This window comes from Amphimedon queenslandica, unplaced genomic scaffold (genome assembly GCF_000090795.2).
Source record: "Amphimedon queenslandica unplaced genomic scaffold, v1.1 AMPQUscaffold_13379, whole genome shotgun sequence".
Taxonomy (NCBI): domain Eukaryota; kingdom Metazoa; phylum Porifera; class Demospongiae; order Haplosclerida; family Niphatidae; genus Amphimedon; species Amphimedon queenslandica.
Genome location: NW_003546385.1, coordinates 187,966 through 199,511, shown reverse-complemented (window position 1 = coordinate 199,511; position 11,546 = coordinate 187,966). Strand labels below are relative to the sequence as shown.

At 35.5% G+C, this 11,546-nt stretch overlaps 2 protein-coding genes and 1 long non-coding RNA gene across 6 annotated transcripts; 2 read left to right on the top strand and 1 right to left on the bottom strand.

Annotated features, from left to right (window-relative positions):
* Positions 1-1,430: 1,430 nt before the first annotated feature.
* Positions 1,431-2,122, bottom strand: LOC109582509 (uncharacterized). Its single transcript, XR_002185120.1, has 2 exons — positions 1,886-2,122; positions 1,431-1,815 (listed from the first exon to the last, which is right to left on the bottom strand). It is a non-coding gene; the product is annotated as an uncharacterized LOC109582509 (long non-coding RNA).
* Positions 2,123-2,908: 786 nt separating this feature from the next.
* Positions 2,909-6,757, top strand: LOC109582510 (uncharacterized). 3 transcript variants are annotated; one of them, XM_019997252.1, is made up of 8 exons: positions 2,909-3,591; positions 4,094-4,158; positions 4,214-5,707; positions 5,759-5,911; positions 5,956-6,033; positions 6,085-6,144; positions 6,195-6,335; positions 6,384-6,757. In XM_019997252.1, exons 2-8 carry the CDS (start codon positions 4,134-4,136, stop codon positions 6,638-6,640), a joined length of 2,208 nt encoding a protein of 735 aa, XP_019852811.1. In that variant the 5' UTR covers positions 2,909-3,591; positions 4,094-4,133; the 3' UTR covers positions 6,641-6,757. The 3 variants fall into 3 exon arrangements, with proteins under 3 accessions (XP_019852811.1, XP_019852810.1, XP_019852809.1); XM_019997251.1 differs by having other exon boundaries at positions 3,549-3,591; positions 4,091-4,158; XM_019997250.1 differs by lacking the exons at positions 2,909-3,591; positions 4,094-4,158 and having other exon boundaries at positions 4,165-5,707.
* Positions 6,758-8,535: 1,778 nt separating this feature from the next.
* LOC105312931 (TNF receptor-associated factor 5-like) lies at positions 8,536-10,633 on the top strand. Of its 2 annotated transcripts, none has more exons than XM_019997227.1 (2): positions 8,536-9,626; positions 10,315-10,633. In XM_019997227.1, exons 1-2 carry the CDS (start codon positions 8,570-8,572, stop codon positions 10,536-10,538), a joined length of 1,281 nt encoding a protein of 426 aa, XP_019852786.1. In that variant the 5' UTR covers positions 8,536-8,569; the 3' UTR covers positions 10,539-10,633. The 2 variants fall into 2 exon arrangements, with proteins under 2 accessions (XP_019852786.1, XP_011404258.2); XM_011405956.2 differs by having other exon boundaries at positions 8,536-9,661; positions 10,350-10,633.
* Positions 10,634-11,546: the final 913 nt, after the last annotated feature.

The following is an 11,546-nucleotide window of genomic DNA, read 5'->3' as shown; positions in this document are numbered from 1 at the left end:
GCGCTTTAAATGGAATCGCAAACTCGCAAAATTTAATTCCCCGCAAATATTTCCTGCTGTACGGTATATACAAACATCGCACGTGGTTGAAATCAATTATAGGAACGACCTGGGGGCTACGCCCCCAGGTCGTTAAAAATAGAATGTATATCTGCTTTACCAACCTTTATTTTTGCTAGAGAAGCTACCGACATATCTAACAGGCTAGGCAGTAAAAAATCTGACAAATGGACTAATAAGAGCATAAGCGTAGAGTGCCAAACTGCCAATCAATTAATTATTTAACGACTGAGATAGGTTTATATTTTTACGAGCTAGGTTAATATGAAAAATAATTGACCTCCAATAGAGGATATGCGTGCTAAGTATATTCATTGCAAAATAAATGTATCATTCATTGCATACCGTAATAACTTTCAAGAAAAAAAAATTAGTTCGTTGGACGTCAACTTTCCATTGGCAGCAATGGAGAAATGATAGGAAAAGGCTTGGTACCAGGAAACCGCTCTATATTTCTTGATAGCAATCTTTCAGGTGACTACTAGACCCCATTAGATCCTCAGGATGCTTTTTAAGCTTTCGAGAAAGGCCTCAAGAAAGTAGCAAGGCAAGAAAAGGTGTTTTCCCCCATTGAACTCTTAATAAACTTGACGTCCAACATGGCGGCCAATTTACTGTGTGGGTTGGATATATGGTACTTAGGCCTGGTTTACACGACTACGTTTTAAAGCAGTGGCGTATCCAAGGTAGGGCATGGTAGGGCATTTGCCCTACCAACTGCTACTGAATCAAAATTAATATTGCCTTCTAATTTACTGTAGTTAAAAATTTAAGATATCTCCAATCTTGATTAAGGCCAGAGAACACAATAAATAAAGAAAACACTCAAAAGAGAACTTTAGAGAAGAAAAGAGCAAGCCGAGCTAGTCTGATATAGTCGACTTCATCATCATTATTGTGGGCGTAGACGTACTTTAATTAAAGACACGCCCATTATGAATATTAATTAACCGCAAAATTTTTTTCGGTGCGCTTCGCGCGCCATCTTTGCCCCACCATCTTCAAAAGTCTAGATACGCCACTGTTTTAAAGTAAAACGGATATATTTTTAGCCAGATAAGGGTCTCGTTTACACTAAGGCCTCGTTTACACGACGACGTTTTAAATAAAAACGCATTGATTTTTATGCGTATTTGCCCATCATTTACACGTAAACGTATAAAAACAGATCAATAAACCGGATAAATAAAAAAGGGTCTGAAATACCATAGATACAGTATACAGGGATTGGAAACACTCGGATAATTAATGGTTGATGCGCGTTACGGGTTAATAATTTTATTCAAAATGGCCTCCCTATAGATGTTAAAATTACAAACCCTGTTTATTTCATATATCTTGACGCTGCATTATCACTGACACTTGATAACTATTCTATAATGTAAAAACTAATAGTTGGAATCAAATAAAAGTTGCATGCATAGCAAGTTTATCAAAAGTAATCAATAAACGGCAGTATTCTTCACTTGCAGAAACAGCCTTCCAAATATCCACAGGACAAAAATAGTCACTTCATTGTAGCTCATTACATTGGAGAGATTCCTAGGGAACAATACTAATGCCACAGATTTTCGTTATTAGTCATAGTGAAGTTGCCAGAGGGAGAAATTCCGCCGTAGGTCCGACTATTCTTGATGTCCTCAATAAAACACGGCTTAAGAGAAAATTAAGATTAAAAACACTCAGTACATTGGATAATAGTCACACCAATCTAGACATCTCATCATAACAGCTGTTGTGTCATCAATGTAGAAGCTAGAGGGAGAAAAGATCTCAAATCATACGAGAATGGATATATTGCAAAGAGTACCAGTTTATAGAATACCTTTGAAAGAGAGCTTTATGCAGCCAAAGTTTTCCTAGAATGGGGACCACTCAAATCTTAAAAAGTCATTAGACAGATGACTTTCTCGAGACTTTTCTGAAGAATATCCCTGGATATCTATTTTTAACCCGTAACACGCCTAGGTTTTTTTGACAATTTTTGTTGTCTCATTGAAATGTTAAGGGAAAGATCACGTGATACCGGGCCGTTTCCAATCCCTGTTGTATACTGTATCTATGGTTGGAGTCAGTCCTTCAACACTTCTATTTTTTCCTGTCCCATTCTTATGTTACTTATCCTTACTTTTTGTTCTGTGTGTTGTAAAGTGATAATAATAATAATAATAATAATAATAATAATAATAATAATAATAATAATAAATCAGGCCTGATCAACGTGATTATAATTATTTGGTTTATGGTGCCACACCCCACAAATGTTTTGCGCACGATAGCCGAGCGCGTAGCTTACTGTATCGGCTCTATCAAGGCTCTATGGTTGCTGTTATAACCCTGTCTTCCCTTTTTAACCAAGTTGATCGTGTTTACTATCTCTGTTTCTTGTATATTTAAGGTAAATATAAAGCAAATTAATTTAGCGTTTTACTACTTGTCAGTTAAAAACGAGGTTAAAAATTGCTTGGTGTCCATGAATCATAGTAGAAGCGAAGTGACTGAAGTTTGGGCTGGGTTTAGATCTAGCCTGAGTTTAGTAATTGTAATTTAGAATTTTTACATTGTCTACCAAAGTATCACTGTCTATTATATTTACAGTTTTGCGGTAAACTAAGCCGGGATGGTAAACAACAGTAAGTATAATAAACATCACATACCAAAGTAAATTATTTACTTTGGTACGTATTGTTTATTATAATTTACTGTTGTTTACTGTCCTGGCTTAGTTTACCACAAAAATTATGTCTTACTGTAAGCTACTGTAAAATGTGCTAGATTATGCAGTATTTTGCTTTGTTAATAGGTGATTACTATAAGTAATGTGCAATATAGTCTGGCAAGGTAAATTGAAATTAAGCTATGTAGATTTAGCTGATGTAGATCTTTTATAATTTTCACCCACAGAATTTGGGCGTGCTTGTACAGCCTTTATAGCTTTCTGTGGTTGCTGTATTGGAACTATATTCCTCGTAGCTGTACTTTTCATCTCTTTTTTGTCCAGTAGTGCAACAATAGAATCTGGTTCAATTCTTGTTGGAGATGCACTGGGCAACAGTTCAGCACTATTTGAAGTTAACTCTCCTGCTGTTGCTATGGTACAATTTAAAATGTATCATGAAAGTACAATTTTTAGAACTAATCATGCTCCCCTGAGTGTCATTGAGAATCTTTCTCCTCAACACTTGATTGTTTCATCTAATTTGTCTGATAATGCATATAAAGGAAGTTTGAATTATCTTGGAAGTTATGACCCAATTTATTTGCTTGCTGGATCTTCAATTTAGTATAATGTAACAGTGTATTTCACTGAAAGAACCGATTTAACATGCCTCTATCTTTTTTCCAATGGTACTTATTTTCATAATTTTATTAACTCAAGTATGAATGGTCAAGAAACAGCCTCTGATTGCTTTGTATCAAATGCCAGACCACACCCTCCTTGCCGCACGGAGGGTGTGGTCCGGATACGCGAGACTAACTTCCTCTCTAAACTATTTCAATCTTGATTTCAGTAGTCTTCAGCTCAAAAAGGTGCGTAATATTTTATTGGTGTTAGCTATACAGTGAGCATAACAATTATTTGTATAACTTGATCATCAAAGCCTAAACTTATGGTATAAGGTTGGTAGATATGCCTGATTCACTCATGCCTATATATTGAGCTATATAGTCATAGATCTATAGACCTTTTATGTGCGAAGCTATTCTCCAGCTGGATCAATCTTATTAAGCATAATTCCTTGGCCAGTTGGTAACTTGGCTCGTCACAACTTTTTATCGGGGCAAAAATTGTTTTATGCCAGTACTTTTATGTGTAGAGTTATGAACACCAACCTCTAATCTATATTTGTACTAACTGTGTATAGGGCAAATATTATTATTTTATATTAGACCATTATCGTGTGTGCATGCATCATGTTTTGTATAAACACAGATTCCTTAATGCCTCACAAATGTTTTGTATCTATATCTATAGTATTATTAAAGCTTATTGTGTGTATTTAAAATACTATCTATCATTCATATTCAGCAGCGGTATTCCTGTATGATATGATCTTGTTGAGACTTTAATAATGTGCAGTAGAAAACATTGTCATGGTGAGTTGCACATAATGATGTAGCTTCATGATGTGTTCTATTATCTATAAAACAGATTGTGGAGGCATTTATGTAGCATTTATGGTTTTATGTGGTTGCATTCTTGGAACTTCATTCATGATAGCTGTATTATGTATTAGCTTTATATCAAATGTAATAGAAAGCCCTGCAGGAATTTCTACTATTGGAGACATACTGCACGACAGTTCAGCACTTTTTGAAGTTAATACTCCTGCCGTTGCTAAAGTAAAATTTGAAATCTACTATGAAAATGCAATTTTTGAAACCAATCGCATTCCTCCAATTATCACTGAAGACCTTCATCCTCAGCAAATTCATATTTCAGTATCGTCAAGAGTATTCTTGGTATCGTTGAGATATGATTTAAATTATCTTGGAAGCTACAATCCAATTTATTTACTTGCCGGATCTTCAATTCAGTATAACATAACAATAGAGCTTACTGAAGGGCTTAATTCAGAAAAAGCAGCTTGCCTCCATCTTTTTGATAACAGGACTAGTTTTAATAATTTTTTCAACTCAAATCTAAATAGTCCATGGCAAGTAACAGCCTCTCACTGCTTTGCATCAAATGCCACATATAGCTATTCCTTTAATATTACAACTGATGGAGTATATTACGTGGGGGCTGAAGTAAGTAGCGACTTCACCATTCAGGCTAAGGCTTCTGTTATACGTAGACGCTATAGTACTACTGGACTTAAACAAACTTGTGACCATTCACATACCTGCACTGTTACTCTGTGTAACACATTCATTTGTACTGATGAATCTACCACATACTTCCTAATTCAGCCAACTAACACTACTGACATGCTCCATACATTTTCGGGCCCAAGACTTCGTGGGTCAGCATACGCTGGTTTCATTGCAACAACTGTATTGGGAAGCCTTTTTTGCTGTTGCTGTTGCTTTCTAATCTGTTGTGTAGTAAAGAATATATTTTGTTGCTGTGATCATTATGATAGTGATGCTGTAGATGCCTTTTTTGATTGTTATGAAGGTTGCCGTAAAAAGATGAAACGAAGAAGACAACGATTTGAACGATTAGCAACAAATGACCCTGATGATGATGAAAACAATGTACGACCAGCTGGTTTGCGACACCATAGACCAGTTGCAGCCACAGCTCCATCAAGGCAGATCCAGCAGGACAACAATGATGAACGCCATTCAAGAATTTCTCATGAAACTACAGGCAATGTTGATTCATTTGATGAAGATTTACGCTTAGCATTGTACTTAAGCAGTATTGTTGATACTCCATCGACTAATACTATTGGAGAAGATGAAGAGAGAAACATTGACCCACCCCTTCCTTCTCTTGTTCCTATAGAAGAGGAAAATAACCATATTGAACTTAGTAATCAATTACCAGCAGACTCTGATGATGTTTCATTAATTAATTTATCAAGAGATGACCCCGCATGCTTAGTTGAACTGACTGAAGATATTGATTCTCCAAAATATCGGGATGTTTTCAATCAAGAAGGAAACACCACTAATATCATTGAAGAACAACAGCAAGGTAACCTTACATGTAGTTATTTATTAAACTTATGTATTTTATTTTCTTTAGAACTTCTTGTGCAACATAGCATGACTGAGCAGTCTCCATTCGACACTATTGATCACAACGAAGACAATAACTTGAATGCAATCAGTGCAGCAAACCCTTTAAATACAGTTGTAATTCATACCAACGAGACTGAAAGTGTTCAGTTGGTACCATGTAAGTGTAAAAGCTATGTATTCACTATTCATATAATAATGCAGTAGATGATGTCTTATTACCACTGCCTTCACCATTGGAAGAGTATAAGACCTTATCACTGCATTCTCCAGAAGTTGAAAGTAAGCTAAATTATTTGGAAATACATTAAAACTTGAAATAATACTCTAAAGGTGTGGGGGCAGTGAATGAATGTTCCAATAATGCAGACGGTGATGTTTTACCTCAGGATAGTAAGTTTCAATGATCCATAACTATTTATATTTTTATTGCATGTACACAGCTATTGAGGAAGAAGAGGGAGAAATGCAGTCATTAAGTGATGAAGATGCATCAGCTTATACTCCAGAATCATCAATATCATCAACTGTTGAATCACTGCCAATATACAAACCACTACCATCAAATTTTAAGAAAAGACTAAGTATGAGCATATATAGTACTGAGAACAATGAGTATTTGTATTTTTTAGATGAAAGTCATGCTCCTATCATACTATCTGCCATTAAAAACTTAGTTGGCGACTGGGATTTTGTAGGACTTTACCTTGGTATTGATAATGCTGATTTGGAAAGGATCAAATACAAACATAATAGGGATGCTGATCGTTGTCAGAAGGAAATGATCTTTACTTGGTTAAGACGTCGCAATGCAACACGCCACAAATTAATTAAAGCACTGAAGGAGGCTGGAAGGAATGATATTGCCCACAAAGTAAAGAAATTGTAATTGTTGACTTTTTGCTTATATGAGATACAGTTAATCATGTCAATGATGTTTTTCTAGATTTTTATGAAAAAGTCAATTTAATAATGCTGATTTTGATTCCATTGATAATATTACAAATTAAGTGTGTATAGAATGGATACTTAGATTTCAAAAATATATACTTAACTGTTGCTACTTATTAGGTATACCTGTATACTAGCATGGATTTATAACACTACTGAAGTGTTTTAATAAGGTTTCAAATTGGTTGATAGTCATATTCGTGTATCAAAACAGTTTCATGAGACAGTCACATGCAGTTTATTTTAAAAACCAAAATGTCCCAACTCTCTAAAGAAGACCTCTCTTTTGTTGAAGAGCTGCCCCAGCATGTTGATATTGACTGTCCAATTTGCCTTTATATCTTAAAAGATCCCCATCAAGTAACATGCTGTGGTAATAATTTTTGTGAGAATTGTATAAAGAGGTGTAAAAATAATAGTTACCAGTCCTTTCCTGACAAAAAATGCTTACGTGTCATTAATGGATTAGCTGTGAAGTGTAGCAATCAGAAGAAAGGTTGTCAATGGAAAGGATCATTGAAGGATCTGTTCATTCATCTCAATGAGGGAGAAAAAGAAGGAGAATGTCAATATGAAGAAATAAAGTGCCGTTATGACAAATGCCGTAGAATCTTTTTATGAAGTTCCATCAAGCGCCATGAGAACAAGGATTGCCGTCAGCGACCATATAAGTGTCCTTACTGCTTAGAAACAAAAGGCACATACATATTCATTACTACTGAACATTACAAATCTTGTTCAGGATATCCTATCCATTGTCCAAACAAATGTTCGCAGAGCTTAATAACACTGGGGTAACCTTGCTCGTCATCTATCAGAGTGTGTATTGCAACCAGTTGATTGTGCTTTTAGTTGGGCTGGATGCACAGATAAGCCGTTACGTAAGGATATGAATGGCCACACTACTGATGCTCAACACTTAGCACTAATAGCTGTAGCTTGTGGACAACTGAAGAAAGAAAATGAAGATTTGAAAAAGGAGCTGGCACAGCAGAAGAAAACTTGTGAACAGCTAGAAAATGATGCAAACCAGTTGAATATCAAAGTTGAAAAGCTAACATCAACTTGTGCCCATTCAACAACTCAAACACTTGAAATCCCAGCTGGATCTAACTATCCGATGTTACCAATTTCAATTACAGAAGACAGCGATGTTGCTCATTTTTTTACAGATGAATGTCATGGGCATTTGATGTCAATCAAAGCTGTAAGATTAACTTCTTTGTCGTACAAGTTATTGCTGGCATATCATGGAGGAAAGACCTCATGGAGCTTTCCTCATATTTCCGCTAAATATGGCGACACTACCGTAACTTTATTGGATAATTTCAAAATATTTTTTGTCTTCAAATCACCTCATGATGTTCTTCAAAAAGACTTGATTGCATTACCACCTCCACCGCCAGGAGTGTTAGTGACGGATATCACTCTCAAAACTCGTACACTAACTGAACCAGAATTCCTTATCTTTAAACAATTATAGTAGTACCTTTTATTCAAATAATGTGTGTGGGGATTATGTATAATGCTTTTTTGATTGTCTAGATAATTCAATACTTCCTTATAAGGACATTATGTAATGTAGACTAGATCTATTTGTTTAGAGATTATTATCACATCATGTGACACACCTTGAGTTTATTTAGCCCCTTTAGGCCACTCCAATAAGATTCATAGTTTCCCATTACAGAGGCGGGCCTGATGCGGGCGGGCGGGTTTGTTCATTTTCATTAAATTTATTCATTATCAGCTGTATAAATTGCTTGTATAATCAATGAAAAACCGCAATAATGAATAGCGATGTGGCCCCATGCGGGCGGGTAATGGGAAACAAGGAATCAAATTGGAGTGGCCTTATGGTCACATCATGTCACACTTCTCTAAGGATGAACTTTCTTTTGTTAAAGAGCTTCCAGAGCATGTAGACATAGAGTGCCCAGTTTGTCTCAATATCCTCACAGATCCTCATCAGGTCAGCTGTTGTGGTCGTAATTTCTGTGGATATTGTATAGAGAGGATAAAGGCTAGCAATGGAGCCTGTCCCATTTGCAAACAAGTAGAATATCGATTCTTCCCTGATAAGAAATGTCTCCGCATCATTAATGGGTTACAAGTCCACTGTACTAATAAAAGCAAAGGCTGTGAATGGAGAGTGGAGTTAAGGAGTTTGTCTATTCACCTTAATCATGGGAAGAGAGAAGGAGAGTGTCTATATGAAGAGGTACAGTGTCAACATGTATTGTGTTCGAAAAAAGAAGGCAGGTGTTATCTTAAAAACCACGAGCAGAACGAATGCCCTCAGCGACCCTATCAATGCCAGTTCTGTAAAGTAGAAGGAGCTTATTTTTTTATTACTGAGGATCACTCTACAAATTGCTCGTCCTATCCTGTCCCCTGCCCTAACACATGTACATCTTCACACATGTCTCGTCAGCGTCTTAATTCTCATATCGCTGTTCATTGTCCATTACAGCCGGTAAATTGTGCATTTAGTTGGGCTGGATGCAATGAGAAACCACTACGTAAAGATATGGAGGCTCACACTTCTGATGCTAAACACATGACGCTATTAGCTGTAGCTTGTGGACAGTTGAAGAATGAAAATGAGGAAGTGCTGAAAGAGATCAATGAAGTTAAAGCGGAAAATGAGAAAATAAAAGAGGAAAATAGAGTTCTAAGAGAAAAAATCACGAATGATAATAAAGAAATGAAGGAGGAATTGAGTAGAAGGGACACTCAGATACTCAGTATTTTTAATATTGCTACTAATAGCTCCAAATGGCTGCTACCGATTGACATTACAATTACGAGTGGCGTAGTTCATTTTTACACTAGTAAATGTGGGCACCATATGTCAGCTAGCCTTGTCAAGAAAGATGACTTGCCCACTAGTATTTACACGTTATTTCTTGCCTTTCATGAAGGAATATTCGATAGTCTAAAACCAAAAGTCCTCCAGATATTTGGAAAGTATAAAGATCGAGCTATACCATTGATAGAAGATACAGAGAAAACCTACGATAAAATGCCTTACGATGTTCTTGATGAAGTGAACAATAATAATGATACTGTCCCAACTGGAGTGATTAAAAGGGAACTGGGTGAATCATTATTCATTTTTACTGAGGATGTTCATTTATTTGTAAAATAAGTAGCTATCAAATTTTGCATATTAATATAATTTTTATTAATGATTTTCAAAGTATATTATTATTATAAAGTGACAAGAATAGCGATATTTTTAATAACAACTTAATTAGTCAACTACATCCAAAATTACAAAATCTAAAAATCATGGTGTTATGTCTGGAGCGTTGAATGGCAAGCAACAAGGTGATAAATACTGAATTAATACAATGACAATTGACATAAACAATACTCATTAATGTTAATACTAAAGTGCATGCAGCTCAACAGACTGTTCAGTCATGCTGCAGATGGCTACATCTTTTCCAGGGTGCCATCTCTTTTATGTGTCATATATGCAGTCTACTTTTAACTGTTATCACTATATTTTGTGCACAATCATGGCATGCACAGCTTATGGCTATTCCTGGCTTTTTTCATAGCCTATAGCATACAAGTTGAACATGGTATGATAATTTCATGAAGGAATATTCGATAGTCTAAAACCAAAAGTCCTCCAGATATTTGGAAAGTATAAAGATCGAGCTATACTATTGATAGAAGACACGGAGAAAATCTACGATAAAATGCCTTACGAAGTTCTTGATGAAGTGAACAATAATGATACTGTCCCAACTGGAGTGATTAAAAGGGAACTGGGTGAATCATTATTCATTTTTACTGAGGATGTTCATTTATTTGTAAAATAAGTAGCTATCAAATTTTGCATATTAATATAATTTTTATTAATGATTTTCAATGTATAATAATTATTATAAAGTAACAAGAATAGCGATATTTTTAATAACAACTTAATTAGTCAACTACATTCAAAATTACAAAATCTAATAATGATGGTGTTATGTCTGGAGCGTTGAATAGCAAGCAATAAGGTGATAAATACACTGAATTAATACAATGACAATTGACATAAACAATACTCATTAATGTTAATATGTAAAGCACAGCTCAACAGACTGTTCAGTCATGCTGCAGATGGCTACATCTTTTCCGGGGTGCCATCTCTTTTATGTGTCATATATGCAGTCTACTTTTAACTGTTATGACTATATTTTGTGCACAATCACATGCACAGCTTATGGCTATTCCTGGCTTTTTTCATAGCCTATAGCATACAAGTTGAACATGGTATGATAATGCATGCATGTCGTAATTAACAATAATTTCATCATGTTCCTTTGCTTATACCAAGCCCCTTTGCTACCCCTTCCTTCTCCTATACATTATACTGTACATTGCATGTACAATGATAAATTCCAAGAAAAATAATAGAAGTTGCAGGTGTGGTCATCTAGTACTGTACATTGCATGTACAATGATAAATTCCAAGAAAAATAATAGAAGTTGCAGGTGTGGTCATCTAGCTAGCATGAATATCATTACTGCCTAAGCTGCAAACCGTAGTCCGTACAGAAATAATGGCAACAGAATCAGCTCAACCTAAAGAACAAATTGTTGATCCTTGGACAGCTAAAGCTGGGGAAGGTGAAAAGAAGATCAACTATGATAAGCTCATTGGTAGGTCAACTATGTCAGCTCGTGAAAATTGTTAATCTAATGTATTCATTTTAGTTCAGTTTGGAAGTGAGAGAATAGATGAATCCCTTCTACAAAGGATTGAGACTCTATCAAAGAAACCAGCCCACCACTTTCTCCGCCGAGGAATTTTCTTTTCTCACAGGTAAAGTTATAAATCA

Excerpts from the sequence above, each read along its gene's own strand:
- LOC105312931 (XM_019997227.1), top strand. The coding sequence starts at position 8,570 with ATGTCACACTTCTCTAAGGATGAACTTTCTTTTGTTAAAGAGCTTCCA. Across the intron at positions 9,627-10,314 it reads ATTTCTTGCCTTTCATGAAG|GAATATTCGATAGTCTAAAA; the intron begins GAATATTCGATA and ends AATTTCATGAAG.
- LOC109582510 (XM_019997250.1), top strand. The coding sequence starts at position 4,186 with ATGATGTGTTCTATTATCTATAAAACAGATTGTGGAGGCATTTATGTA. Across the intron at positions 5,912-5,955 it reads AAGTGTTCAGTTGGTACCAT|TAGATGATGTCTTATTACCA; the intron begins GTAAGTGTAAAA and ends ATAATAATGCAG. Across the intron at positions 6,336-6,383 it reads AAATTTTAAGAAAAGACTAA|ATGAAAGTCATGCTCCTATC; the intron begins GTATGAGCATAT and ends TGTATTTTTTAG.